A 12,981-nucleotide genomic window follows, 5' to 3' on the forward strand; every position below is an offset into this window, starting at 1 on the left:
CAATTCTGCCTGGGCTGAACTCTGTTCTGCCAGCGTAAAATTCTTAATTCTTTAACTGCGAAATCAGTTGGTGCCACCAAGGAGATCTGCTTTTTGACGTGAGGAAGAGGTAGGTCTGTTTTCAACACGGTGCTTGATTTCTTCTCAAATAAGACTGTATGAGGGAGGCCCCTCCATGGCGCAGCGACCGTCTGTGACCAGGAGGAGTGGGAAAAGCCGATGCTTCCCCCACAGCTGGAGGCGGATCGTCCAGCTGCGATGACCGTGGTGAGGAGCACGGGATGCATGGGGAGGGCACAGGGCGCGCGCTTGCCCAGGTGCCGCTGCGCTGCCCACGTGCCGGCACCCCCAGCAGTTTGTGGGTGTCCAAAGAGGGAGGTGCGGTCAGTGCCACTTTAATGGGGCACGTCTTTAATTATTCCATTTAATGGAAAGAGCAGGGCAAGGGTATATTGGGTATTTCCTGGGGTATTTTCCTCTCCCTGTTCTCTACGTGGGGTTCTCTACGCTGAAAGCTTACTTGCCTTTCTTTGGAAATCTGCACACACAGAATGTTCACCGAACTGTCCCTGTGCCTTAATTTATGCTGCGGAAACCAATCAGGGCATTAAAGGTGAGAGTTTTCTGAGTGCAGACTGCCAAAAGGTATTGAGGATAAAAAAAAAAATCTCTGTTTGCATTTTTTTTTCTTCTTTGCATTTTAAACACACTGCAGCAAATCTGGAATGTATGGGAAATACAAGAACAATGAGGCACCGCGGACTGGAAACCTCCAAATATTTTCCCTGTGGGATCTAACTGGATATTAGTTCTGTGCCCTGTCCCTTCTGTGAGAGATACGCTGCTCGCAAATACTATTTACATGCAAATACAAGCCACCTCTTAATTTTAAAAAGAACTTTGTGCAATGGACTTGTTGGTCTCTGATATATGTGTGGGGTTTTTAAGCATTTTTACTCCCACATTTCCGTCTGAATGCCTTGCTGTCCTGGAGGCTGACTGAAGGTAGGATGCGTCTGTTCTCGTTTTAGAGTGCTGCTGCTCCAAATTGAGACCATCATGTGAGCGAAGATGAAACTTTACAGTGGAAGGTTATTCGCTGTTATTTCCAGAAGTGAGGTGAGAGAACCTGGTTTTGTCATTTTCTTTGGTAAGAAAGAAAATTCCATTTATTTCCAGTGAGGCACACAGCTGTTTCCTAAGAAGGGGCAGCAAAACTATCTTTTGCACCTTTAGCTCCCCAAAGCCACCTCCAATCCTCGAGCAGCGTCAGTGCTCTGACAGTGTCGTTAAAAGCTTCCTTCTTCCTAAACCAACACCTTGGAATCACGTGGGGGGAGAGGATAAAGTTTTTGACATTTACATGTTTCCTTGCCTACTGTTCAATTTTTAATTTTTTTTTTGAGAGCTGTAGTGGTTACACCACTTGGAAAGACGTAGGGAAAATTTATGATCTTTTTCTGTCTCCTCTCTCTCTGCTTGTATCGGTGCAGTTAAGGACAGCGTCTCCTGTGCTTTGCTTCTCACCCCCCAAGCATTGTGGGAACACACTTTTTCTCATGAAAAGTGTAAAGAATAATCAAAGCTTCAGAAAGGAGTCCACTAATTTGAGTGATTTTTATAAAAGAGTGGGAACTTATTTAAAATAATGAGTATTCTCATCCCATAATGTATGGATAGATGGGATATATAGATACTGACACATCTAGCACAGGAGCAATAAAAACAACAGAAACACGCGGACTTCTTTGTACTGAATTCTAAGGGGTGTTCTCTTAAGCCTTATTCATTTTAATTGATTTTATAAAGTAGGTGATGTTAATGAATTTTAAATACCGCTTCAAATAAGCTTAAACGTCCTCAGTTTCAACTATGCAGAAACGAAAATAAAGGTGAGAAAAGTGGTGAAAGCGGGGAAGCGGACGCCAGCCCGGAGCGCGGCCCTCCGGAGCACCCCTGGAGCGGGCCGTGCGCTCCGCGCCCTGCGCGACAACCAAGCGCCGGGGTTGCCTTTTGCAGCCGGCCCGACGCCCTCCCTTGGGGTCATCAAGGAGAGAAATTCCTCATTAATTGCTGCCACCCGGGTCTTGCGATTGCGGACGAGCCAAGTGCAGTAACTTAAAGTCGCACCCGGAGGAACGCTCTTGAACCGATGCGTTCTGAAGCTATTTTGCTGACTACGCGTGTCCCTGCAACCAGCCACGGCGCCGCTCTCCGCAAAATGGCGCTCACCCCCCCCTGTGACGTAGGAGAAGGCATGACATCACACGGCCCGCTCGGCCAATCAGCGCGGCGGGATTCCCGGAAGTTAAAAGCAGTTCCCCTCCCCTTCCGCCTGCCCGCCCCGCTCGTTGCCATGGTAGCGCGGCGCCGCGGCTCCGGCATGGTGAGGAGGGGAGCGGGGCCCGGGCCGGGGAGCGGGCCCCGGCGGCGGCGGGCCCCGGCGGCAGCGCCTCTCTCCCGTCCCCGCAGGCGTCCACGGAGCTGGCGGCGGCGGCGGAGGAGCGCGGCGGGCGGCTGCGGGCCGGGCGGCTGCGCGCCGCGCTGGAACAGGAGCGGCGGCTGGAGGAGGCCGTGCTGCGGGTAAGGGCGGCGGCGGGGCTGTGCGGGCGGGCGGAGCGGAGGGAGCCGGCGCCGCCGGGCTTCACCTTTCCCAAGCTTCCTCCTTTACAAATGGCCCGCTGGCCCCGCGGCCTTGCGCTTTGCCCGCGTGCGAGGGTGCGCGGTGCGGGAAGGGTCTCGCTGTGAGCAGGAGGAAGAGGCGCGAAGGGTCAGAGCGGCGCGGCGGGAGCGGGAGGAGGCGCTGGCGGCAGAGCTGGGCAGGCTGAGCCGCCAGAGGCTGACCCAGGAGAAGATGAGGCAACAAGTGAGAGAGAACAGGTAACGCTGCCCGAATTTCGCTTCGTTTAACCGGCTGTAAGCCAGCCCCGACGCTGAAACCTGTATTTATAAAAGTATCCGGTTGTCCGCCTCCTGCTCGGTCGTTATTTTTCCGGATCAGGTTTGCGACAGACCCCCAGAGGCAGTGAGGCTGTAGCGCGAGGTGTTTTCAGGCAACGGAGAGGAAGCTTTAGCATCCTAAAAGCAGATGCGTAATTTATTTTTTAGAACAAGCTTTAACTTTTTTGAATTTGTGCAGCAGAGAAGATCCTAACTGGAAAAAAAAACATAGGAAAAGGTAGATTTTGTGAAACGCCTGGGAGAATGCTGTGCTCGGGGGGACCAGTGCAGGAGGCTGGTGGGGGGTGTAGGGTAAGCACAGACAGCACAGACTTTGTGAAAGTTGTAGCAGAAGCAGGAATGAATCTTACCTGGAAGGAAGAGTTATTTGTTTTTATATCAGGGTTTGATAAAAAGTTAATTTTAGGTAAATTTTGTCAGTAAAACAATGATTCACGAAATTCCATTTTGAATATATGCTTATATATAGCTGTACACATATCTACATACACATATCTATAAGCATACGTATACATCGTATAGCTAGATGTAAAGCATGCAAAACTATTGATAGCATATGTACAAATATAGATAACTCTTGGTTTTAAACAGGTTTTGTTTTCTTTTTCTGCTTTTTTACTAGAGCAATATTTTTTTAATCTAAAATTGGGGGTTTCCCTGAAAAATACTTTTTCTTAATTGTGGGTTTAAATATTGATGGAAACTTTAATTTTTTTCCTATAGGTACTTACTTCCTTGTAATAGGATAAATGTCGTCTTTTTTTTCCCAGTCTTGAACTTCGAGAGTTAGAAAAAAAGCTAAAATCAGCTTATATGAATAAGGAGCGAGCTGCCCAGATTGCTGAAAAAGAAGCTATACAGTATGAGAAAATGGTAATTAGCTTCACAGCGCATCCCAGCACCGGAACGCTGTAAATCTCCCTGGGGGTTGTGCTGAAAATTTTTCCATTGAAGCTGGCCTTTTTATCTAAAATACTGTTAGGTTTAGACATTCAGTGTTAATTGAAAATATGTTTTGTGTTATGAAGGACTAACTAGTCGGTAATAACCAGCCATAAGAAAAAGGCTTACTTTGCCATTGCAATCAAAGTGGTAATGAATTTAGCTGTATGAATGAAGATGGTTTTTTATTTTACCAGTTATGTAATATTTATCCAAGTTAAAACTGTGATACACTTTGTATGTGTTGTGCTTCTTGTGGTGAATCCTTACCTCAGAAGCAGATTGTTGGAAATGTTCTTACTATTATTCAACATGTATCTGGATAACTTTAGAAAGAATTGTGAACTTTTATTTATGTGTAGAATAATATCGGCAACCAGGTAGGTGATTCTGATTATATTAATGTCTTATAGAAAATTCAGTTTACGCAAATTGCTATAAAGACAATGCCTTTGAGGGTGTTTGACACAGTTAAACCACATTCCCGTCATTAGCTGGTGTGAGCTAATTTGGCTCCTGTGTCTGCATCCAATACACAGCTTCCTCCTCAAGTTGTTCAGCTATTGAGTGTTCTCTCCAAGGGTTCTACCTACTGAATTAAGCTATTAAGCATGTTAAGTCGCTATATTTATAGATTGAGGTGAAAAACATTCCGTTTTTGTAATGCAGTATATAATTCCTTTTATACTATGTATTTTTTCACTACAAGTTGTATTAGTGGGAATAAAAAGAAATCCTGCATTGCTTTTTTTCCCCTTATAGAAACGTGAGGCTGAAATAGCCCAAAAGATGAAGGAAGAGTACGAAAGGCTAATAAAAGAGGAAAGTTCTGCCAAACTGAGGCGAAACAAGGAGAAAATAATGTATCAGCAAGAACTGGAGAAACAGCTTGAGGAGCAAGAGAGGAAGAAGCAGGATGCTTACGAAGAGTTTCTAAGCGAGAAACTCATGATCGATGAAATTGTAAGAAAGATCTATGCGGAAGATCAAATGTTAGTTATTTTGATTTTTATTATTTATTAATTTAAAACAAAACAACTCATATAATTCTGTATAGCAAACTAATTTGTAAGCATTTATTTTGCAGACTAAGGCCCATTTTATTTTCCTTGGTCACATTTTACTAATAAGAGACTGACTTGCATTTTGCTGTTTAAATGTCTGAATGTTCTTGTCATTCCAGTCAGTCTTGTCCTCGTCCCCCAAATATGGGATCCAGCGTATTACAGGGAGCGCTTGCATTGGGCCCATCGTGCTGGAAATGCCCGTCTTTCACACGTTTCCGCCTCGCCTCGTGTCCCTGCCCCTCTGTGGGACGTGTTGTTGCCTGTCATGTGTCCAGGGATAGGAAAGGAGGTTCTGAGGGCAGCGCGGGGGGGGAGGGAAGAGTTTAGTGAAACAAAATGTTTAGGAGATCCTCATGCCATTGGGCTACCGGGTTTCCTTCTTCCTATTTCAATGGAGCGTGTATCAAATGGAGTAGCAGGAGTACCTCTGTGTACAGTCTGTCCTCCTGAAGAAAGGTGTTAGACACGAGATTCCCTTTTGGGGGCAATTCATTAATATGTATTTTCAATTTAGACACCTATTTTCCAGCTGAATGGGTAAGGAGAGTCATTTAAATCTTAGTCTCTGGAATATATTGTTAATGGTGGGCATATCGTCTGTTTAATGTTACTCTGCAGTATGTTAAATATTCAAACATTTTTTTCCATCTTCTACAGGGAAAGACAACTGAAGTTAGATAAAATGAGAGCAACTCAGGCATATATCGAGGAATTTAAAAAAGAACAAGCTAACTGGAGGAGAAAGAAACAGGAAGAGATGGAAGAAGAAAATAGGAAAATTATGGAGTTTGCCAACATTCAGCGACAAAGAGAAGAAGACTGGATGGCTAAAGTTCGAGACACTGAGGAGAAAAAACAAAGAGTTCAAAGCATGGTATCAAAAATTGAGATTGTAGAAAAAATCATTGTACGTTCTCGTCTTTCGTTTAGAAATCCTTCCTTCTTGTAACAGATTGCCCAAAATTTGGAAAGAGAACAACAGAAGCGTGAAGAACTGGAACAAATCCGCCAGGAGCTGTATCTGGAAGAGCAAGCGGAGACAGAAAGGAAGAAGGAGATGGTAAGTGGTGGCCGGTATCTGAAGTAGGACCTTTGGGTGGGGGAATATTTCACTGTCCCTGGACTTCTCCTGCAGGTACATACGTGGGTATTTTGGTACTTGTCAGATACCAGGTTTTTCATGTGTCGTCTGTCTGTTATGTGCAGCTGCGCATAAGCTGTTAAGACAATACTAATAGACAATAAGTAATAAATTGCATGCAGGGGCAGCATTTTCCATACTCTTCCTCTGTCCTTTTGCTTCTCCTGATGTCTTTGTGATGGAGCAGCGCTCCTTCAGTCTTTGGAAAGTGTCACTGGAGTTGTGATGCTGAAAAAAGAGTTGGTGAGAGTGTGTCCCACGTGCAATTCCTTCTGCATCTGAGGACGCTCTTCAGAGGCCAAGTAACTCCTGTTTCTACTCCTTTCCCTCTAACAGTTCTGGCAGGGTTGTTCATGGACTGGAGCATTTGCTCCAGTTCCTTATGCTAGAAGGTAACAGCTACAGTGAATTGATTCCAAGATAAATGGTGCAGGTTGGCTGGAGATGATCAAAATTTTCCAAAGTATGTTCAGTGATAGAGCATTTTGTTGAATTTCCTTCATAGGCAGAAATTGAAAAGAGAATAAGGCAACGCCTCAACTTAAGGCAAACATATGAAGAGCAGTTTGCTTTAAAGAACATACTGCGACAAGCCATGCGAGAAGAGGAAGAAGCCTTCAGACAACAGATGTTGGCCAAGTTTGCAGAGGACGATCACATTGAGCAGATGAATGCTCAGAAACGAAGAATGAAACAGCTTGAACACAGAAGGGCTGTGGAAAAACTTATTGAAGACCGTCAGAAACAGTTTATTGCCGATAAAGTAAGAATTCTCACTTTTGCCTTTGGTTTGAGCCAAATTGTTTCAATATGAGGATGATTCTGCTGTCCTAAGTGACAAGGCTGCTGTTACAGGGGAATTGCAGAGAAACGTGCTGGGGGAAGCAGGCCTTTGTTCTGGTTTGCCAACAAGGAAAAAGTCTGTTTAGAGCTAACTTTTTTTGTAGCTCAGGAGGCTGGACTCAGCAACGTCCCTGGAGCGCTGTCTGCCTGCAGAGCTCTCTTCAAGAGCGGTGGGATCAGCGACACAACCCTTGTCCAGTTCAGCACTGAGGATGATGACTGAGAAGGGGAAGTCCAGCCTTGATTTAGATTAAGTCTCTCAAATTATCATCTGAGGAAGCAGAGGCGTAAACTGAAAACAAGTCGTGGAATCCTATACTGCAGTTTTTTGACCTGTTTATAGGGTATAAATCGCGTGTGTAATGTGAATTGCAATTTCTAGCTATCAGCCTGAGAATACCTGCCTGTTCTCCTTTCCCTGGGTTAGAACAGTAGGGCAGGAGTAGACTGAGTTGTCTGACAGCCAGGAAGGAACCGGAACTTCACTTAACCACCTTTAAAAGGGCTTCTAGTACGAGACTGAACACCTGCCTAACAGACTAGCCCTATGTCTTGCCATTCAGTCTTCTCTTTTGTCTGAGATTTTTTTCTAGTTCCCAAATGTGTAGTGTTTAAACAGTGTGTTGTGGGTTTTTTTACATACACTTCTCCATCCTTTTCAAATGAATTTCCTATGACCAGGAGTTAATTAAGTGGAAGTTCAAAATTTAGTCTGCTAAAAAACTTTACTGTTTGTACTATGGTGGATATTGGTGAAAACAAATGTTCCCAGAGCTGAAACTGAATGGTTATGGAAACTTGTTTGTTTCTTGTAGGAGCGTGAACTTGAAGAAAGACAGTTAGAGGAGAGAAGACAAGAAAACATCCGTGCAATTGTTGAAGAAGAGAGACAGAAACTCCTGAAAGAGCATGCGTCGAAATTACTGGGTTATCTTCCTCGAGTAAGTGAATTGTATTTTAAATGCTTTAAATGTTTGTTCCCTAAATCAGTTTTCTTTTGGATAATTTAAGGTGAATTTGCAGAACTGTGTAAATTCCTGCAGTTAGCGAGTGCCCTTATTGCGTCAGCTCTTCTGTGCTCACCTTCTCCTTTTTTCTTTTTTTCTTTTTGAGTTGGGAAGCAATCTACAAGAATACCTTTTTTATGAGGGGCTTTGGGCTCTACCGCAATCTTGACATATTGATATAAGTACAGAACTTGCTGAAAGATTCCACAGTGCTTTGCGCATCCAGTTTTTGGGATATGGACTGTAAGTTCTAAAGCAGTGCTTTTTTAGCTGGAAAGGGCTCCACCATATCTTAAACCCCATTTCCACCAAATTTCTCAGTTGGGGTTTTGGGAGAAATTTCTTAAGAGTGTTGCCTGCCTTCTAAGTCTTCTGTTACCATGGAAATGAGGCCGCGTCTCTGTTGCAGTACAATAAAGTGCAGTGCTTACAGAAGCATTTCAAAGCTCAATCTGTTCATCCTGGTGTTTTTAAAAGTTAAAAAGATGGAAGCAATTATTATAATAGGAATAAACTACAAATTATTTTTGTATTGCATTTCAAAACTGGAAAGGTCACCTGATGGTACACAAATGAACGGAGAGCTGCTTTAAGGATGTACAAATGCATTTACTGTTGGGAAGGAATTATCCAACTATTTAAAGAAATTCTTTTCTGCAATCCTGGAAAACACTGTAAATGTAGCAGGGTATAATTTTTATTCAAATATTAATATGCTAATTGGGTGCATGAATTTGTAAAATTTGGAGTGCATGAGTTATTTTCTAATGTAGATTTTATTAAAGGATAACTCAAATTGGCAATACTGTGACATAGTTTTCTGGTTTGACTTTACTGTTGTAGGAAGTCTTGGCTACTTCAGTGTCCAAGGCTCACACCTCTTCCATGGTATCGATGTTCTACTTTGTTCTTTTCTCTGCTTCAACTCTGTGTCTGAATCGCGTGGGCATATGTCATGTTATTTCACTCAAAATGCTTAAATAGAAACGTGCTACCTAATTCTAAAGTCTCCAAGATAAATGCAATTTGTAATTTTATTTTATTTTCTAAATGCTGCAAGTTATGTTCTGTGGGTCATACACATTTTTAGCCCTAAAATTAATTTAGAAATAGTTAAGAGATTTAAATTTCTGGGTTCCCCTGCTTCCCTTCCCCAAAACACAGTTTCTGTTTAAGTTGTTCAGTATCAGTTGATTTCCAAAAATAATTATTTTTGTATGAGCTCATTTCAACAGAACTGAAGGTGGAGACAGAGCCCTGCCCCAGCTGATGCCTCTCTTCAGTGCAGTTGCTCGATTTTAACTAAACGTGCACCTGTGCTGTGCTGACTGTCATCACTTTTATTAGGAAGGGAAGGCAGATAAATGTTGCCTTTTGTATAATGCTCATGTCAGAATCTTTACGGGCTTCTCATCATCTGCATGAAGAACAAAACCACCAATTTGAAACTCCTCTGTCAGAAGTTTTGTGACCGTTTTCAGGGCTGTTTGTTTTAAAGGTAACACCGGTACCACGGATATAAGCTGTTACATTCACTTCCATAGAAAATTTCAGACATCCATAATTGCTCTACTTTGGTTTGCCTTCTGACATGTGTGTGTTTCCCCTTATTGCAGGGCATTATCAAAGATGAAGATGACATTAACATGCTCGGAGAGGAATTTCGTTTGGCTTACCAGAAGAGAAGAGGCAATGCATTTTCAGAAGAGAGCTGAAGCTTCCCCCATCTTGTCTCCTGGTTTGCCACTAGGTGTCATCTGATTTCTAACGAAAACTTCCATTTGCTGTTAACAGGGAGTAATTCCTTTTTAGTATCATAAAACATCTCCACTTTAACACTGGAGCTGCGAACTGATGAGCAGCTAGTTTTATTCACTTGTGTGTTGTACTTGCTTTTTTCATCAATAAACTGTCACAGATTTCTCAATTATTCTCAGTCAGTGATGCAGCAATGTTAGAAATGTTTTCTGCAGCAATTCTGCAGAAACCTAAGCTAGTGTAAATTCACGTGTTTATTTCAGTATGGACTACAAGATTCGCTTAATGCACTGTTTCTAGTTTTAATTGAAAGGCTCATCTGCCCTGGCATTACACTATAAAAATACTAATCTAACTGTAGTTTGTCTCATCTCAAAAGGGTATGTTTGAGTTACTTGTTTCACTGTTAGTTCACGTTACTTTGCTAGGAGGATCTAAGCAGAGACTTTTTTTCCATTTTGAGGTCAGAATCACCGTTTGTACCTTTGTTTCAGTGTAGAAACTTACTATTTATGTGCTATGTTCCTATTCAATGACTGAGGGATGAATCCATTGGAACAGCCGAGGTTTGACAAAGGTTCAGGCAAGCAGCACAGGCTTTTATCGCTCCTGTTCATCGGTGTTCTGCTCAGCTCATCTACACTCAAACTTTAATTATAAAGACATAATGAAATGCTGAAGGATGTAATGCTTGTAGAGCACCTATGAATAGGGAGCCCTCCCTCCTTGACTGTATCCCGAAGCAGCAGCTAATGACCAGGGAAAGATTTAGTATTTTCACCTTGACTAAATAAAGTAGCAATTTAAAACAATACAACTGTATTAGATTGCGGAGCCGATCTGGATAGTGAGGGGCAAGTCTCGTGTATGTATTTGCCAGCCAAGGGTGTCAGATGTAAAAGCTAAAACAAGTTATGAACTTTTCTATGAAAGAGCTATTGGTGCTTAAATTAGATGCCAGACCAGTCAGCGTTGAGGGGAGATCTGTTACAGAGAACAGAGAAGGCCAATTTTCCAACCACGTGTTTTAAAAAGGACATGACATTTTCTTCTCAACTGGATCACTGGTTAATTTATTTCTGTTGCAATGAGGAACTTTCTGAGACTAAACCCTGACTTCTGTGGACTGAATATTACTTTAGATAAGGTATAGTTTTAAATGCTGGAACAGAGTAAACTGATACCAAAGTTCACTTATTGGAATATTCCTTGCACAGTCTGTGCTTCTCTGCTCATTACAGAAGGACAGTTTGGCCTGAAACTTCAGTAAAGATTTGTATGTCATATGATATCACAACATAAGCTATCAGGCTTATAAAAGTTAAACAATTTAAACACAAGCAAAACCAACAAAATCAGTTCATTGGCATATACAGTTATCAACTATTATTATTAACAAGCATTCATATACAGTGCCAAAATAATGTAACATCTGACTTGTATTTCAAGCAGAAGTTGTCTTTTTATGGAATCAATAATTTCCCCACTCAAGAGCTTTCATGAATTCCTCTTCAGTAAAAGAAAGCATCTTAGCAGCTTCAATGTGCATCTTAAAAAAGGAAAAGAATAATAAATTAAGAGCAGAAGGTAAAATAATGTGAATTAGCAATTCAAAGTCCTATATAATTGGGATAGCTGAAAGGGGCTTCCAATCATTCTGGTTTTTCGTACTATGGTTTTGATGGATGTTCACCTGTTTAAGCTGAAGCTGCTATTTATATTTTTCTGCAAAAACTTACAGTTTAGAGATAACATGAGAAATTTATGCTAAACGTTGCAACTTCAGCTCTAGTAAAACAGGACCAATAGCTTTTCTTAGTTCCTTGCATTGCTTTAAAAATATCTCAGTTTTAATGAGGCATGGAAATTACTGAAAATCTGACAACTCTTGTGACCTCTAAAGAACGGGTAGAAGTGAAGTGGTATACATTCTTTCAAGCTGATCAATATACAGCTTAACTTTAAAGCTATTACAAACCAAATACATCATTAAGATTCAGTGTGCTAGCACCTCTAATATGTGTGATTTAATGTTTAATGAAGATTTTAACAAAATAGTATAACACTGTTAAAAATTAACTATCAGCATAACACAAAGAGTAACTACACTACATGAGAACCTGGAGCTGACCACCGGTAGCATGTGTTGCCATGTGTCACACCACATATCTACCGTCCATTATGGCACATACATACAGACACACACCCCCACATGTGTACCTGTGTATATGTTTAAAAATTGTAGAGTAATCTGAATTTGTATTTCTACTACATAGGATATAGCACATTACTTTAAATGGAACACTGAAAGGAACAAACAGAACTTTTTAACATGTAACAAGGCTGTTTTCTCTTCAAATAATGCAGTTGCTTGGAAAACTGTCATCAGGGTCATCAAGGTTTGATGAGAAAACAAGTACTAAATGGTCAGCGTATTTGCAGAGCACTACCAAGCAAAAAGGCGCAGCAGCTGGAAAGCCCTGAAGCTCCCTGGGTTCCAGCTGGTGTCCCAGCAGAGGTCACAGTGCTGCCACACGTCCTTATCCCCACACCGGGGTATAATCTCTTTACCTGTCATCATTCAAAGTGGAAAGGAATGTGTCCCAGCTAAATAGTTTTTACTAAAAATTTCAATGAAATGGTTACATTTTGAAGAACAGCAAACTACTTGTGTCTACAAGGAATCTGTTTTTTATTTATCTATAGACATATTGTCAGTTCAAAAGGACAACAAAGTGTATTGCAGCTCCCACAGGCAGTTTAACACCCTCCAGCTCTGTAAAGCTCAGACTTAATCCCTTTTAAAATGAATATTTTCTATTAAATTCTCTCTCAAGGCAAGCAGAGTATGGTCTGAAGAGACCAACTGAACACCAGCAACTATTTGCTGCCAGCTGCAACTCATCCTACTACTGATATTTAATACCTTTTGGGGATTTTTCTCCTCTATCGTTCTTCACGGGGTAGCATATCTTCACCTTCAGACTAGCTGCACCTGCTACGTGCATCTGAATCTGCCACATAAATACTACACAAATGGCCCAAATGAGGTCTTCCTCATTCATTCAACAAAAGGCTTGTGTGAATAAGCCATGAAGTTCTTCAGGTGATTACATGTATGTAATCATGTATAAACATGTATGTAATCAATGTACTGAGCACATGTGAGGTTTAGCTGCCCTTCCCCTGGGCCTTCTGCCGGAAGCTCTAAAAGGCAGTGTTAGCACCGTTCTCTTTCAGGTCCTTCCGGTCATAGCCTCTT

At 41.9% G+C, this 12,981-nt stretch overlaps 2 protein-coding genes across 9 annotated transcripts in view; one reads left to right on the forward strand and one right to left on the reverse strand.

Annotated features, from left to right (window-relative positions):
- Positions 1–9,888, forward strand: MNS1 (meiosis specific nuclear structural 1). Of its 5 annotated transcripts, XR_010072411.1 has the most exons (12): positions 1–109; positions 1,032–1,119; positions 2,473–2,583; positions 2,753–2,880; positions 3,732–3,834; positions 4,666–4,895; positions 5,628–5,844; positions 5,923–6,030; positions 6,617–6,874; positions 7,770–7,895; positions 8,068–8,204; positions 9,578–9,888. XR_010072411.1 is itself a non-coding variant. In XM_063345411.1 (11 exons), the coding sequence occupies exons 2-11, from the start codon at positions 1,072–1,074 to the stop codon at positions 8,128–8,130; spliced, it is 1,392 nt and encodes a 463-aa protein (XP_063201481.1). In that variant the 5' UTR covers positions 1–109; positions 1,032–1,071; the 3' UTR covers positions 8,131–8,704. The 5 variants fall into 5 exon arrangements, 4 of the variants coding, with proteins under 4 accessions (XP_063201481.1, XP_063201479.1, XP_063201482.1 ...); XM_063345411.1 differs by lacking the exon at positions 9,578–9,888 and having other exon boundaries at positions 8,068–8,704; XM_063345409.1 differs by lacking the exon at positions 8,068–8,204 and having other exon boundaries at positions 3–109.
- Positions 9,637–12,981, reverse strand: part of TEX9 (testis expressed 9) — a 26,583-nt gene continuing 23,238 nt past the window's right edge. For 2 of the 4 annotated variants that reach the window (XM_063345416.1, XM_063345413.1), the window contains one exon: positions 9,637–9,745. In XM_063345416.1, coding sequence (XP_063201486.1) covers positions 9,662–9,745 — 84 coding nt within the window. In that variant the 3' untranslated portion in view covers positions 9,637–9,661. Of the gene's footprint in view, positions 9,746–10,027; positions 11,269–12,981 lie in introns of those variants that run through there. The other 2 variants (XM_063345418.1, XM_063345414.1) reach the window with 1 other exon arrangement.

This window comes from Chroicocephalus ridibundus, chromosome 9, assembly GCF_963924245.1.
Source record: "Chroicocephalus ridibundus chromosome 9, bChrRid1.1, whole genome shotgun sequence".
Classification (NCBI taxonomy): Eukaryota; Metazoa; Chordata; class Aves; order Charadriiformes; family Laridae; genus Chroicocephalus; species Chroicocephalus ridibundus.

Coding starts and splice junctions, on each gene's coding strand:
- MNS1 (XM_063345409.1), top strand. CDS start 1,072: ATGAAACTTTACAGTGGAAGGTTATTCGCTGTTATTTCCAGAAGTGAG. Junction 1,120..2,472: donor CTGTTATTTCCAGAAGTGAG/GTGAGAGAACCT, acceptor CCGTCCCCGCAG/GCGTCCACGGAGCTGGCGGC. Junction 6,031..6,616: donor CAGAAAGGAAGAAGGAGATG/GTAAGTGGTGGC, acceptor TTTCCTTCATAG/GCAGAAATTGAAAAGAGAAT.